At 37.2% G+C, this 16,481-nt stretch overlaps 1 protein-coding gene across 1 annotated transcript in view; it reads right to left on the reverse strand.

Moving 5' to 3' along the window:
* The window catches only part of kl-3 (dynein heavy chain 8, axonemal kl-3), a 217,449-nt gene that overhangs the window by 85,442 nt on the left and 115,526 nt on the right, over nt 1-16,481 (reverse strand). Inside the window, exons 37-40 of the mRNA XM_083111913.1 lie at nt 15,340-15,803; nt 7,343-7,679; nt 4,421-4,691; nt 222-425 (exon numbers count right to left, since the gene is read on the reverse strand). Coding sequence (XP_082968039.1) covers nt 222-425; nt 4,421-4,691; nt 7,343-7,679; nt 15,340-15,803 — 1,276 coding nt within the window. The remainder of the gene's footprint in view (nt 1-221; nt 426-4,420; nt 4,692-7,342; nt 7,680-15,339; nt 15,804-16,481) is intronic.

The raw sequence follows: 16,481 nt of genomic DNA on the forward strand, positions 1-16,481 counted from the left end.
GTGATATGCAGACACTACCATAGTGTGCCTTCATTTGAAGGCGATGTTGATGGTTTTCACATCTACACTTGTAAGGAAATAGATAATTTACCACTGCTTTTCCTTGATGCAAAACTCCAGAGGAGCTGCCACATGACTACATAAGGGACAGTGGGGGTTGTAAAAAATACATACATACAAAAAAAACTGGCCTACCAACAGGAAAAAATAATAAACCTAACCTTGGAATTTCTTCATATATTTTTGGCGCTTCCAATGAGAAATCTTCTTCTTCATCACCAGTGGGTTCTGGTGGTTCTCTGAGGAAATCCACAAAGTAAGTTGTATCCTGTGGAATAGAATGCTCATACTCCTCAGAGAACGATTCATCTGTGATTTCTCTGAGCTTCTTCTCAAACCACACTTTGTCTTCTGCATTTGTAAATCTGCAAAAGCATAATTCTGTTCAATTATATTGGTGAAACATTGTAGCAAACTGAAAACTTTACTGATCTCTTTCTACAAATATCCTGTACCATGTTACTACCTACAATAGTTACACAAGTACATATAGCTTTATAGCTATTCTTACGCAAACTATATTTTGTGCAGAATCAAGAACAAAACATGTTGTAACTAGCCATAGGGTCATTCCATGCCATTTCAACAAGGTTATTTCACCCTAAGTCTCCGATGTTGATGAAATTTGGTGTACACCTTTTACTTATGGTTGAAAGAAACCCCTTGAATTTTTTTCACTGTATCTCAAACGGTTATAATTTTACAGCACATCGAAATCTGTGTTGTCTGTCACTCTTGAGACCCTTGGCACAAGATACCCTTGCTTATATTTTATTTTTTTCCCCTCCTTAACCAACGATCTTCAAAATTCTGCACAAAACTCAATGAAATAATGAGGATTTCAGAAAAAATACATCAGCACTCAAAATGTTTTATAAAAGCCTAAAAAATAAAAATATATACTTGTAGCCTAATTTTTGTTGTGAAAAAACTAGGTTCCGAAAACCTGAATTTTCAGCATGTGGGCATGATGGGACCAAATTTTTTGATGTTGAAAATTATTGAAAAGACTTGCTATTTCTTTACAAAGAATGGATATTTTTGTTTTTTTACTCCTTATAACAAAATATTTCATTCTTTGGACATTACCAAAAAATAGCTTTTGGGTAGTCATTTTGTAAAATTCTCCTGAAGAAAAAATATTTTTAAAAATTCCATTTTTTTTTTTGTTGTTGTAACCCCTATACAAGGGTAGTTCAAAATAGGCATTATTTTTCTAAAACTTGACTTCGTTTCAAAATGGCAGCCATTTTTGTTTCAAGACTTGTGGCATTTTTGGCCCTTGCAGACAGTTGCGATAATTATTATAACTCAGCTACAACAAATGATAGAAAGCTGGGGTAAAAACATTGTTTTCAGTACATTTCAAGCAAAATTTTCTTTTCTTTACCTTTTTTCAACATCTCTAATGCAAATGGCTGAAATTTAAGGTCAAAACTAATGTTGAATTTTGGAGAAAAATCAATGGGAAAGTAGTAATATCAGAGGTATATTTTTTTAAGAGGTGACATATACATCCAAAGTTTTAGCAGAAATTATTTGAGCTCTGTTACTGGTTTCCACTTTGAGTTATAGCTATTTGAAAATGATCATTTTCCATATTTTTTTCTTAAATTTGGGCCCCAATATTTCTGGTGGGAAACCAAATAAATATTTGATATTTACAGCATAAAGTGTACTCTATTGTAGATGCCTTAAAAAATATTTTGAGATTGATAATTCATAGAGAACAAAGTTACAACAGGAGGAAATTGTGCATAAACAGGCACATTTATGTTATTCGTTACAAATAAATATTTACATTTAATGAACTATCATGCAATTAAAATTATTGTATTTATTAATTACATCATACAAATGGTATGTAAGGCAGAAATTTGACAGAACAGGTTAGTCCTGGCAAAAACATTAGTTCGAAAATTCACTGCACTTAGAACATATCAGATCAATCAACTTGCCTACTGGAGTAGTTGCAGCTTTCCCCTAGTGGTACTTCACTTATATGTCTTAACCTGTTCAGACAAACCTGCCTTACATACCTTTTCATTCACAATGGCTATGCCATTCCTATGATAATTAATAAATGCAATAATTTTAATTGCATGATAGTTTATTAAAAGTAAATATTTATTCGTAACTAATAACGTAAATGTGCCTGTTTTCCCACAACTTCCTCCGGTTGTAACTTTGTTCTCTATGAAATATCATTCTCGAATTATTTTTTAGAGCCTTTTGCAATAGAGTACACTTTATGCTGTAAATATCAAATATTTATTTGGTTTCCCACCAGAGATATTGGGGCCCAAATTTAAGAAAAAAATATGGAAAATGATCATTTTCAAATAGCTATAACTCAAAGTGGAAAAGAATAACAGAGCTCAAATAATTTCTGCTAAAACTTTGGATGTATTATGTCTCCTTTTAAAAAAATATACCTCTGATATTGCATTACTTCCCTACTTTAAAAAAATCCTAAACATTGATTTTTCTCCAAAACTGAATATCAGTTTTGGCCTTAAATTTCAACCATTTGCATTAGAGATGTTGAAAAAAGGTAAAGAAAATAAAATTTAGCTTGAAATGTACTGAAAACAATGTTTTTACCCCATCTTTCTATCATTTTTTATAGCTGAGTTATAATAATTATCGCAACTGTCTGCAAAGGTCAAAAATGTCACAAGTCTTCAAACGAAGTCAAGTTTTAGAAAAATAATGCCTATTTTGAACTATCCTTGTATAGGGGTTACAACAAAAAAAAATGAAAATTTCTAAAATATTTTTTCTGCAGGAGTATTGTACAAAATAGCTACCCAACAGCTATTTTTTTTGGCAATGTCCAAGAAACGAAAAATTATTGTTATAAGGAGTAAAAAAAAAACAAAAATTCCAATCTTAGTAGGGAAAGAGCATGTCTTGGCAATAATTTTCAACATCAAAAACTTTTGGTTCCATCATCCTCACATGCTGAAAATTCAGGTTTTCGGAACCTAGTTTTTTCACGACAAAAATTAGATTATAAGTATATTATTAATTATTTTTTTTAGGCTTTTATAAAAAAAATTGAGTGCTGATGTATTTTTTTCTGAAATCCTCATTATTTTATTGAGTTTTGTGTAAAATTTCAGAGAGATCTGATCATTGGATAAGGAGGGGAAAAAAATAAAATATAAGCAAGGGTATCTTCTGCCAAGAGTGACAGTCATCACAGATTTAATGAAATTTCGAAGAGCTGTAAAATTAAAACCGTTTGAGATACAGTGAAACCATTTCAAGAGGTTTCTTTCAACCATAAGTAAAAGGTGTACATCATGTTTCATCGAAATCTGAGATGGTGGCTGATAGAATCCTTGTTTCTTTGCCAGCCTTATACCCACTAAAAGTTATTTCATACATTAATTGTATGGTCAAAAGCTGAAATTTAATAAACTGGGAAGCATTACTTTTATTTTGCATGCAAAGCTGACTTTTGCTACTGACTGTACAGAAAATACCAATTTTTTTATATCTTCTTGTAAACTGAATAATTAGAACTCTTGCTTTTGGTGAAAACAGTCCAAGGTTTGATTCCAAGAATGAGCCACTTTTGATCCCTGGATAAGCCACTTTTTATCAATTTTTCAATAACTTAATATGTATCTGTGTATTCTAAGTTATCACTAATAGCTATTTTAGTTCACACCAAAATAGTAACAGATATACACGGATATTCAAAATTCTTGTAGGAGCTTTTCCATGGCCCATAATTATCAAACCAGAAACAACACAATAAAACTGTTATTTCTCCATCCATACAAACAGTCAACAAATGCTTCTGTAAGAAGAATCCATCCTTTACCCCAATGGCACACCACACCATACCTCAGTATGTGAGTGCTGAGAGAGAGCCTACATGTCAGCCATGAATGCAACCACACCTCCTGGCCTGAATCAGACCACATGGTAACTTTCCAAACCAAATCCCACCTCCACCCATCAGCTCATCTCTAACCCTTCCTCCTTTCCCTCCATAATGCCCCACCGCATACACCATGCCTACCCTAACATACCATTCACAATTTTCAACAAGCCTGGCGAGGACGTGACAAGTTTGTGGGTCAAACATGCCTTCAATACCAGTATTTTGCCTTGCATGTGTGCGAGTGAGCATGCATGCATGCACAACTTGGTTAACTTTGGATCAAAACTGCTGCCCTATCATTCTGTGATCCAAGTAGTGAATGATGTGAAAGCCAGAGGTTGGATTGGTAGCGCAATGGCACAGAACATATCAGTTAATTCCATAATTCCTGTATTCTTCAATTACTTACTCTCAACTCTTAAGCTACTGTTCACCTATTAATTTAAAACAAATCTTCATTACCTATCAGCTATTACGCGTGTACATTCATGCTGCCATAACTTTAAGACAGTCTCTGCCTTCTGACACTCTTCCCCAGCAATATGTAATATTCCTTCCCATATCCTTGACAAGTCTCGAAGATTGAACACATAGTGGAACTTTGCAGGTGTAGGCAACATTTTAATCTTAGTTTGCTGCCACAATCTCCGAGTGACTGGAACCAATTTTGGTATCAGCTCAACAACTTCTTCATTAAATCGAGATGAACAAAAATATCCACTACCAATAGCACCTAAAATATAAAAAAAAAATAGTGATAATTCATTTTATCAGTGCGTAAATTTTTCAATATATAAGAGATAAGTTCAATATGCTTGTGAATAGGGATGAACCGATATGAAATTTGTTGTCTAAACTTATAGTTCAGATATAAATTTGTACAGTTGAGCTCTTACCAATACCAATGCAGATATTATTACCAATTCCAACCAAATTTAAATACAGTGGTGTCTTTTTAATTCGAACTTAAATTATTCGAACAGAAGTTTATTTCCTACGAGATTCCTACTGAAACCAATGTCAATATGTAATTAGAATTTTCAAATCTTTTACAGTATTTGGATAATTCGAAGGCAACTATCCAGAGATAGCGGAAGGGAAGAAAGTCTCTGTTTGCTTGTCACCTTGGAGTTCAAATTAAAAAGAGGCCACTGTATATACATTTCCCACTGGAACTATACCATAGCAATCTACCAGTTTTGCCTTAAAGTATCCATAATTTTACATGATATAATCATTCAAAATTATAATTACAGTGGACGCAAACTCATCATCTCCATGGTGGTACTCCGACCACACTGACGTCAAGGGAGAACTGCTAGAGGACTTCATAGCAGCAAATAATCTGCACATCAACAACCAGCCCAACACAGGGGCGATTCCTCCATGTAGGAGGTGAGGAACTTCCTACAGTTCATTTGTACTTATTTCGAGTTCTCTACCTTTTAGGACTTTAATGCGTGTTATAAAATTATGAGCACAATGTACGTACGATTGCCTAGGCTATGTACTGTCAAGAGTTGACTGCTCTAGCTCGCTCCACCAGCAGTCCAAAGAGTATAGTTACAGGCTTGCTACCACTCGCTGAGGAACTCAACGGTCATCCTACAGACAGATGGGTGAGGAGTGGAAGGGGTACTGAAGCGAGGGGGTAGGAGGTTGCGAAGATCAGCGAGGGCTGAGGAACCAGCAAGTTTTTCCTCAATCAGCATGGCCAACCCCAGCAAAATGGTACTAAACCAAGCACAGTTTAATATTTGTTGACACTTAGCATCCTGCTTTTGGCATAATGGTAAAATCTAGCATAATCTGTGAACGCCAGTCCCTGGGAGAGGGAAATCGAATTAAAAGGAATATATTTTCAGGAAATAGAAAACAAATTATGTCCATATCTTATTTCTACTTCACCAGCGGACATGTGTCAAACTTAAGGGAGTATGCCGATTCAGCGGCAAGCTTTTTTACAACCATGCCACAATCCATCCTCTATATTTTCTTCATCCTGCCCAATTTAGTTCGTCAGGAAATTTTATGGTAGGAAATCGATAGAAAGTTGGGGGTAATTTTCTCAAACCTTTTTAAGTTCTATGTTAGAACCCATGTCGTTTGTCACACCATTTTAAACTATTTTGGGAGAAAATTTACACTATTACATAACTATTAAGAATAAGTAAGGCAAGTTCAAAACTCTAGAAAAGTAGATGCAGAATTACAATTTTCCGAAAAAAATAATTAATAATAAATCCTAGCATAATTTAGAAACATTTAGCATAATCTCAAAGTTTAAGCAGCACTTTTCGTTAGTGTCAATCCACACGATAACAGGGAGGGGAAAAAATCTAAATTCTTGCTAAATCTGAAATATCGTCAATGTTATTTTCATTGGTTTTTATAGGTTCACATTTAAATATTTCATAGTTCAAAGTGAGGAACAAGGGCTTCTTGCTCTACATTCTAATTGCAAAGGATAGTACAAGCGATACGTGTGACTGTAATTGAACGCATTTTTCAAACCTTCCTCGGTTTAACATAACTTCTTCCTACACTCCGAGAAAGCCACAAGTCGCCACTGGCCTAAGAACCCACCCACATACAGGGGCAGAGCCGGAGCTTTCAGTAACCAATAATAGGACCTCCAACGACACACCTCATGCCAAAAAAAATGCAAGTGCTTTAAATTAACCAGGTTGTATTACCCTATAGATTCCCTGCAAATGAAAATTTGATTCAAACTAGTGTCAATTGTTTGTGAAACATTTTTGCGCAATTAGTGCAATGGATAACACAAGTTCATTTCTTCAGAGAAATTTTAATTGGAACACCTTTTATTTTTTTTCGGTTAAAAATGTGTACATTGTTTTTCATCACTTGTACTTGTAAAAATTATGTATGCAATTGGGGCACTTGTTCAAATTGGCACAATTGTTAGTACAAGTTCCTTTTTTGACAATTAGTTTTACTGACGATTCCCCGCAAATGTGAATTTCGATCAAATTAGTACTAATGGTTTATTAGTCGTCAGCTCACTTTTCTGTTAAACTTAAGTGCCAATAAGCATAACTGTGCACTGGAAAAAGAAAATGTAAATACCTAAGTTCATGTTCATTGCCTATTTTAATGTATTTTTCTATATTTTAGGGTGCCGTTTAAGTGCCTTTTCTTTATGGTGCCTATTTTCATCATTTTTGGTGCTTATTTGAGAGGTTTTTAGTGCCCATAAATCCGCACCCTAAATATAAGGTACCCAGCACAAAATAAAGACCTGTTGAAATTTAATATTTCATTAAGTATTGCATGATGTTATTTAGCATCTAACAAAGACATATTTTTCTAATCATAACATTTAGCACATGTAACAAATATGACATCTCAATGTAAACATACCAAATATTTTATCCATGCTGTTGTTTGATGGCAACGTACAATTGAAAATATTGAAACGCCTTTTCAAACGAGGAGGTATGTCATTTCTTCCACCTCCAGGATGAATCATTGCAGCAATGAACTGAATATCAACAATTGTTGAAAAGTCACCAGGTTTATCAAGAGAATAAAATCCTCCCTGTTCCATCAATTGACGAACAATTTCATTCGTCACTTGGTCTCCCCATTCGTTTATTATAGGCATGTTTATGTCATCTATGAATATTGTCATCTTTCTTCCGCCTGGTGGGCCATATGTTGTCCCTACTCGCTTGTCAATGTAGCTCTCTACAGATCGCTGAAGTATAAAATAAAAACAAGGAAATAATTCTAAATTCTAGTCTGAAAATATTAGGAATCTAAATAAAAAGACAAAACTGAATACAATACTTCTATTCACACTCATTTTTGCAAGATTCAATTAATTAATTATTATATGAGTAACAATTTGTTTAAATTTCTGATTGTGTGATTAAAAATTTTCATTTAACTACAAAAGAGTGGCACTAATGCTGCAACCTTTATAACTGACAAATATATTGTAACTAATATCTGGATGAAAAAATAGCAACAATCTTGGGAAAACATAAAAAATAAAGTATCAATACACAGTGCAACCTTAAACCACACAAATGAAGTTCATCACCATAATCTTCATATATGTATGTATGTATGTATGCAAGGTGTCTACTATTTTGTGAAAACAAAATTCCCTGACTTTTCCAGGTTTTCCAGACCAAGTCATTAGGGCAATTAATGTACATGAACATGTATGTACAGTATAAGCGATTAGGGGAGTGTGTGGGGGGATTGTCCCCTTACTTTTTGCCCCACCAGTATGGTCTCTTAATACCATCCCTTATCTACCAAGAAAAAAATAACTGTCCTTGCCCCAACCCCAAAGTTTTGGCACCCAGTCAAAGGTGATATATGTAAGAAAATCAGAGCACTTAGATCAAAATTCACACTTAGTTGCACTCAAGTTTAAAACCGTAAACAGTACTACATCAGATTAATCTTTTCACCACAAAGCATACTTTATCCTCTTGTACCTGTATATTTATGGGAATTTACCAATATACTAGCAAGGTTTCATTATCACATTATGTGAAATGATTGATGGCCTCCCTTCACCCCTTATAGCCATCCGATCCACCCACACATTATAAAATAATTGTTTTACCAATTTTTTGGAGTTAATTTATTTCCATAACAATTCAGTAGTCATAAGAAAAAAAAATATATATATATATATAAATCAAAGAAGGTAAAAGGAAACACTCACCGGACAGTAGAAAAATTCAAAATATTCGCTAATTTCATAGCATCATCTACTGTCCGTACTGTCCGGTGAGTGTTTCCTTTTACCTTCTTTGACTTTTACTTAGTCCTTTTGGCCCTCCTTGCTTTTATCCAATATATACAGGGTGTTTCTAAAGGTCGTTTACAACGCTTGGGAGGTGATTCCTCACACGAAAACAAGCAAGAAGTCTAAGTTCCATTTTTACGACTGAGGCTTCGTTTCCGAGATAGGAGCCTCGCAAAAGGTGAGAAAGTGAAATTCACACCTGACTGGGACGAATACTATAACAGATAGAGAGGCGGTTCCAAGGGAATCATAAAGGAATCGTATGTGCTCAGTCTGGAAGTCACTATGAAAAGTTCACTGCACGCATGCGCAATGGAGTCCTCAAAGGAATTGGGGATTTCCAGCAAGAACAATGCATGTAACACAGCAAGAAGGACCGTGACAATGAGAAATGCGTTAAAGACAACACATCCCGACCTCAAACATCAAAACATGAGCACCGAACACAAAATCCGAAAAGTTGAGCACGGTTGCATACCCCAGTTACACGCGAGGAATGAACGAATCATGTCATGTGGCATACGAGAGACACATTACTCCACCAGGAGGAGGGAAAGAAAAACACAATATCAGATGATTGCGACAACGTGTATTTTTACACGCGACAACTACGTAATATCCCCCCCCCCCCCCCCACACACACAACAAACAACAAATGCTACAATATCTTACGCACAGACAGTCCGTGTCACTGTACACCAACTGAAGATGTCACTTTCACCACACAAAGGGGGTGGGGAGCAATACCAAAAGTGTTCGCACGCGATCATTGTGACGTAAAAGAGACCAGTTTTGGAAGCGCTGCACAGGCAAGTCTGGCTCTCGTAGTCTACGTTTGACCTTCATGACTGCTGTTCCCGCGAGAGGAGCTCGAAGGGTTGGTTCTCTCCGGCAGTCGTTCCAGTCGTGTTGCAGGTGCTGGGATATGATCAGCAGTTCGCTCGAGGTTGTCATATGCATTGAAGAGTACTAGTATGTTGTATTGAAAGAAGTTGACGTGGTGGAGTGGGCAAGTCAAGTATCGCAACAATTGGTCTGTGGTGTTCGTACGATGATACGGCCAATTTGTGCAGTGTGCCAGTGTTAAACAAAAACAATACTTTGCAGTTCCAGCTCCCTATTACACAGATGGCTGCGTATACGACCCAGCAGCTAGCAGACATGCATCTCATGTATGGGGAGGCACGTGGTAATAGCCGTGAGGCAATGCGTCTTTATGGAGAACGCTTTCCACATAGACGTTTACCGTCTCACACCTTCTTTCAGGTAGTGGACAGTCGACTGCGTGAAACAGGGTCAGTGTTACCACCGCGGCAAGAAGTTGGAAGACCCCGAAGTGTACGCACATATCAGTTTGCAGAAGATGTGTTGACAGCGGTAGCAGAACATCCTGGCACCAGTACGCGAGTGCTCGCTCGGGCACGAAACACGTCTCATGTGAATGTTTGGCGAGTGTTGTCAGAGGAAGAAATGCACCCTTTTAAACTGCAGAAAGTACAAGAACTGTTACCTCGTGACTTTCGCCCTCGTATGGAGTTTTGCCAATGGTTGTTGCATCAGCTGGACACAAACCCTCACTTCGGGGCAAACGTATTGTGGACAGATGAAGCCATTTTCACCAGGATGGATGTCTTCAATAGTAGAAACAGTCATGTATGGGACTTTGACAACCCACAAGCACTTTTTGTGGCCCATCACCAGCACAGCTTTTCAGTGAATGTGTGGTGCGGGATAGTACATGATCATTTAATTGGACCATACATTCTCCCTGTTCGCCTGAATGGTCGCACGTATCATGCATGTCTTAGTGAGGTTCTGCCTGAACTGTTGGAGACCGTATCTTTGGCACTGCGGCAAGGAATGTGGTACCAACACGATGGTGCACCAGCTCATTTCGATTGTAATGTACGACATTTCCTGCATGACGTGTTTCGCAATAGGTTCATTGGTAGGGATGAGCCTGTGCCTTGGCCACCGAGGTCGCCAGATCTCAACCCTCTCGATTTTTTCTTCTGGGTAGAAATGAAAACCCTCGTATACGACACACCTGTCACATCAGCTGAGGACCTCGTTGCTCGCATCAACGTCGCCGCCGCGACGGTAGCAGTAACACCTGGCTTGTTTGCTCGTACTCGACAATCCTTGATTCGTCGCTGTCATCTCTGCGTAGAAGTAAACGGCAGACATTTTGAAAACCGTCTGTGATTATTGCCCTCGGCAAATACCAGTGAGAACACTCTTGGTATTGCTCCCCACCTCCTTTGTGTGGTGAAAGTGACATCTTCAGTTGGTGTACAGTGACACGGACTGTCTGTGCGTAAGATATTGTAGCATTTGTTGTTTGTTGTGTGTGTGTGGGGGGGGGGATATTACGTAGTTGTCGCGTGTAAAAATACACGTTGTCGCAATCATCTGATATTGTGTTTTTCTTTCCCTCCTCCTGGTGGAGTAATGTGTCTCTCGTATGCCACATGACATGATTCGTTCATTCCTCGCGTGTAACTGGGGTATGCAACCGTGCTCAACTTTTCGGATTTTGTGTTCGGTGCTCATATTTTGATGTTTGAGGTCGGGATGTGTTGTCTTTAACGCATTTCTCATTGTCACGGTCCTTCTTGCTGCGTTACATGCATTGTTCTTGCTGGAAATCCCCAATTCCTTTGAGGACTCCATTGCGCATGCGTGCAGTGAACTTTTCATAGTGACTTCCGGACTGAGCACATACGATTCCTTTATGATTCCCTTGGAACCGCCTCTCTATCTGTTATAGTATTCGTCCCAGTCAGGTGTGACGTTCACTTTGTCACCTTTTGCGAGGCTCCTATCTCGGAAACGAAGCCTCAGTCGTAAAAATGGAACTTAGACTTTTTGCTTGTTTTCGTGTGAGGAATCACCTCCCAAGCGTTGTAAACGACCTTTAGAAACACCCTGTATATATATATATATATATATATATATATATATATATATATATATATATATATATATATATATATATATATATATATATATATAATTTATTTATTTATTTATTTATAAACTGAATGTAATTTTGTACAATAGTTTTCTTCCTTTAAAATAAATGCACAATTTGAATACTTGAAATGTTTTTCTAACAAATAGAATTGGCATTCATTAACATGTGAAAAAGTTTCAAAACAACGCATTACTCGAAAAAACACAACTACACTATTTTCTTCTTTAATGCTTTCATCTTTTCGACAACTTCTTGGATTAACTTTGCAGATCTCTCTAGGATTTTAGCTTTATTTGTACTCAGTTCTTCCAGCTCTGCCACACTTATTTTCCTCTCTTCTAAATGAGTCTTCTGAGTTTCTGTTGTATCATGTTTCCTTTTCAGTGCTTCCTTCCACTTTCCATTTGCATTCCTTGCTGCATGGATTAAAGATTTTGTTATAGGGACTTTTTCAACCCCTCCATAAGTTACAATTGCATCATGTATACATCGTTGGGCTAAAAGTGAGTTCTCATCAAGATTATTCACAAGGCATTGCTTATTTACAGAGAAACTGCGCTCAACAAAAGCATTTCCATGTGAAAGCATTAAAATCTTCTGGACAAACTGCATAAAGGCACTGTTGTTACAGTCTTCAAGAACTGTCATCCACATCTGATTCAATCAACAGCAATGTCAAAATTTTTCATTCTTGCAATCACACTGTCATTACTACATAAGTCAGTAAACCATTTTATATCATCTGCAATAGGGCCATAAAAATGGTGCTTTTCAACTAGGGCTTGTAGTGCCACATTTACTTGGTCTTCACCTACTTTTCCATCCAAAACAGATGCTGCACCATATGTGAGCCTATATTTCAATGGTGATCTCATACATATCTTCTTACACAAACATTGTAATATTTTCACACAATCTTCACGAAAATGTAACACCTGAACGTCAGATAGTTTCAAAGATCTAAATGCTCCTCAGGTTGCAAATCCAATGTCAACTTGTTTTGCAGAACACACACATTCTGGATCAGTTAGATTTAGTTTCAAAAGATCTTCAGTACTTACAGCTTCAAGCAGAATGGACTTTTTTATAAACCTGGACATAAGGGAGTTCAGTAGCTTGAGCAAATGTTCATAAAGGAAAGGCACAATTGGTGAATCAGACTGAAACCTGACAAGAAAGGGTTCTATATCAGTTGCAATAGTCTGAAAGAAAGCTAGCCTGACTGGTAACAGAGGATTGCTCACTTGTGACTTAATAGTTTTAAAGCTTTCAGACCTTGGTTGTTCCTTGGTACCAGAAACTCTGTCAGCATAGGTTTTCAGAAATGGTAAAAGGTACTGTGCTTTTTCAACCACAGTTCCATTGTCTAACCACCAAATTGGACAAAACGTTTTTGAAAAAAACTTTTGATCCTGTAATTTGTGTGAAATCTGCTCTCCGAGCTGGAACATTTTTAAATAAATTGTACACTGCTCTTAAGAATACCACTACGTTCCAACCAGAACTCTGAAAAGATGGTTTGAAAGCACCATGAAGAACATGAAGTCCGTAGCTTCCTATTTCCAGCAATGTTGTACTTTCTGATTCATTAATAGCCATGTTTTCCTTGAAAAAGGTGAGAAATTTCCAGTTAACTGCTGGCCGATCCATGGATATTTATTTGCACTATGTTTTTCAAATTGGTACCTTTTACAGCCCACCGCTCAGGAGAAGATCCCTGACAGAAGTCAAGTGGCTTAGCGACAGGCGACTCCACTATAGGGTTGGGGGAGTGCATGGGTCAGAAACAAGCGCTGTGGTCTCGCTGTCAGCTTTAAGGCTTGATTCACATTTACGCTCAAATCACTGTCCACGCACGGTCAGTGGGTATCCATATTAGCGGTAAAGGTATGATCACCGTCAATCTGGTGTTGATTTCTTGACAGAGTACACCGATTTTTATATATTTTTTTTAAATAAAGAGCCAGACGATTATACTAACTACAATGTTTTAAGATATTTTCAACAACGGAAATGGCTGTTACAGTACTGGCGTTCGAAGCAAATGGCAAAGAGAAAAAGAGTTGCGAAAGCAGAGAACGTTTATTTGCACTTACAATGTGTAAAGCTACAAATGTCAACAATGGTAAACATTACTTTGTCGGTCTAGGTTTGGCATGAAAATTCTCATATCGACACTGTTGATCATTTCTTTTATTCGAACGTTTCCGACACAACATGGCTAAATAATGTACAACTACCATAACTCTTACAACACCACGAAAAACACAAAAAATCCCAAAGAAATCACAATTAAACACCTGCACAGAAGCACTTCCACAATGACAATGACCGCAGCGGAAGACTTCCTTCTACCCCTAAAATCGGCAAATAGACCCGTCTTCCCCTGTCCCTCAGCATGCCCTCTCCCCTCATTTGGAGATCTTCTCATGAGCGGTGAGCTGTACATCATCTTGAAATGCCAGTAGCAAGTCACTAGTTTTGGTATGGCCCAGAAACACTGAATTCAAATACCTTGTGAAAATCTGATTTTTGTCTGTGTCCCAATAACGAACAACAATATTCATCTGCTCTTTTTGGGATACTTTGTTCAAGGAGTCATCAAAACAATATATGTAGTTTTGAATATTGCAATGCAGTTGGACACCAGCCCTTGAGACATATTTAAAATGAGAAACAGACAAGCAAATACATATGTGATCCTTTCTGAAAGAGAAATGCTACAACAGCCTGGGTTATGAGCAGACAGGAGCATTTAAAGTCCCTCAGTTGTGCTTCATTGGGACTCATTCATCAATCATAAGATTTTACCTACGCTTTGTATATTTTGCTTCAGATTCCATGAAATTTTCCAGTTATCAGGTGTGTGAGAATCCTATAACTTCTCTAATTGTGAAAATTTCAATTCTAATAGTTATATAAATAAAAGTTAAAATGACCATACAATTGTAAATTAAGAAAGATTTCAAAGTAATCAAAATCTTATATAAAAACAATTTGCAGAGTCCAAACCTACTGATAAGCCAAGGTATGGCATCAGACAGCATTTGTTATGGAAAGAGATCTTTGTTTAACATGGAGATAGAAACAACAGCTCCAAATGTAAGGTATGCTTTGTCATTGAATGAATACCACCTGCTGCAGCCAACATCCAAACTTTTAAACAATCTCTATTATACAAGGTCTACAAAAATACAATTTTTTCCAGAAAAATAGTAAATTTCCCTGACTTTTCCAGAAAAAATAAAATTGGTCCGCTCACAACTTTCCTGACAACACACAATTTTAAATCAACATTAAACAAAATAAAAATAAAGTCTATATGTGGACATGCCTTTTATTCACTCCAAAAATATGATCCAAACTGCAAAACACTTCTCAGCGAGACAGGGAGACACTACAACAAATTAGGTTAAAAATCTCTTCACTTCTCCAGCTTTTTTGATTGCTTTTACAAAATTCATGGACTTTTCCAGGTTTTTCAAGCCAGTGGAACACTGCCTAGTCAAATTATTAACACAACTAATTTCATAACAATTTGTCATACATGTATGTACAATCCTAACTACATGACACACACACACAGACATACAAATATATTCAATATCTTACCTGAAACATTTCTGGGGTAGTAGCAGAGGAGAAATTCATGGATTTCTTTAGGTGAGCCTCTGGATCATATCGATCCATAGATGCTTTTATCATGATAGTTTTTGCAGTTCCTTGCTCACCAATCAACAGAACACCTTTATACTGTTTTGCTATTAGATCAATCATAAATCCCGATCTGACATTGTCAACATTAGGTACTAATATGCTAGTGTATTCAAGAATGGAGTCAGAAGGGTAGATAAATTCCTCCACTCTGTTGGACCAATGTTCCCAAAGTCCATGGTCATTCACCACAAATTCAAATATAGTTTGATCTCCCATTACTTTTGGCCATGACAGTTTTGATTCGTGTGCAAGAACAAATGTCTCCATTTTCGATCTGTCTGCAAGTTCTAACACAGCTCCCAAGCTCCACATAAGAGAATAGAGGAAAAGACGCTCCAAGTAATCTGCTGGCAGAATACCTGTAACAAGAGGCTTACATAAATTGATTGTCTAAACCAGTTATTCTTAATCTTTCCTTTACCACAGAACTCCTATAAATACAAGATGCATTCAATAAATAACCGGAAAAATAGTATAAAAAATCTAAAATATGGCCGTGATTGTTATATGTTTGTTATTTTGTGAAGGCATCTGCAAGCTATTCATAGCTGGGGCTGGCACGCCTGCATCGGGCACGGGATGCTGGGAAACAGTTACACATGATGGCGGCACCCTTACAGGAGTGCTCAAAACTGCAGCAGCGAAGTGTTGTGAGATTTTTGTTGAGTGAAGGCGTGAAACCGATAGAAATTCATCGCCGCATGACAGTTCAGTACGGTGACAACTGTATGAGTCAATCACAAGTGTACGAGTGGGCTGAGAAGACAAAAATGGAATGGTGACATCCTTCGTCTCCCAGACAGAGTGCCAGAATGGTCATGTTAACTTTATTTTGGAACCACAAGGGGCCAATTCTTGAAAATTACATGCCCAGAGGTCATAATGTAAACAGTACCACCTACTCAAACATTTTGCGCAAAAATTGAAACCAGCCATTCTGCAGAGAAAACTGGTGTGTGCTTGGTCCATGACAATGCGAGACCACACACTGCCAGTGTCACATTGTTTACCATCGAGGACCTAAAGTTTGAGTACTT

The sequence above is a fragment of the Lepisma saccharinum genome, chromosome 25, assembly GCF_977018435.1.
Source record: "Lepisma saccharinum chromosome 25, izLepSacc3.1, whole genome shotgun sequence".
Taxonomy (NCBI): Eukaryota; Metazoa; Arthropoda; class Insecta; order Zygentoma; family Lepismatidae; genus Lepisma; species Lepisma saccharinum.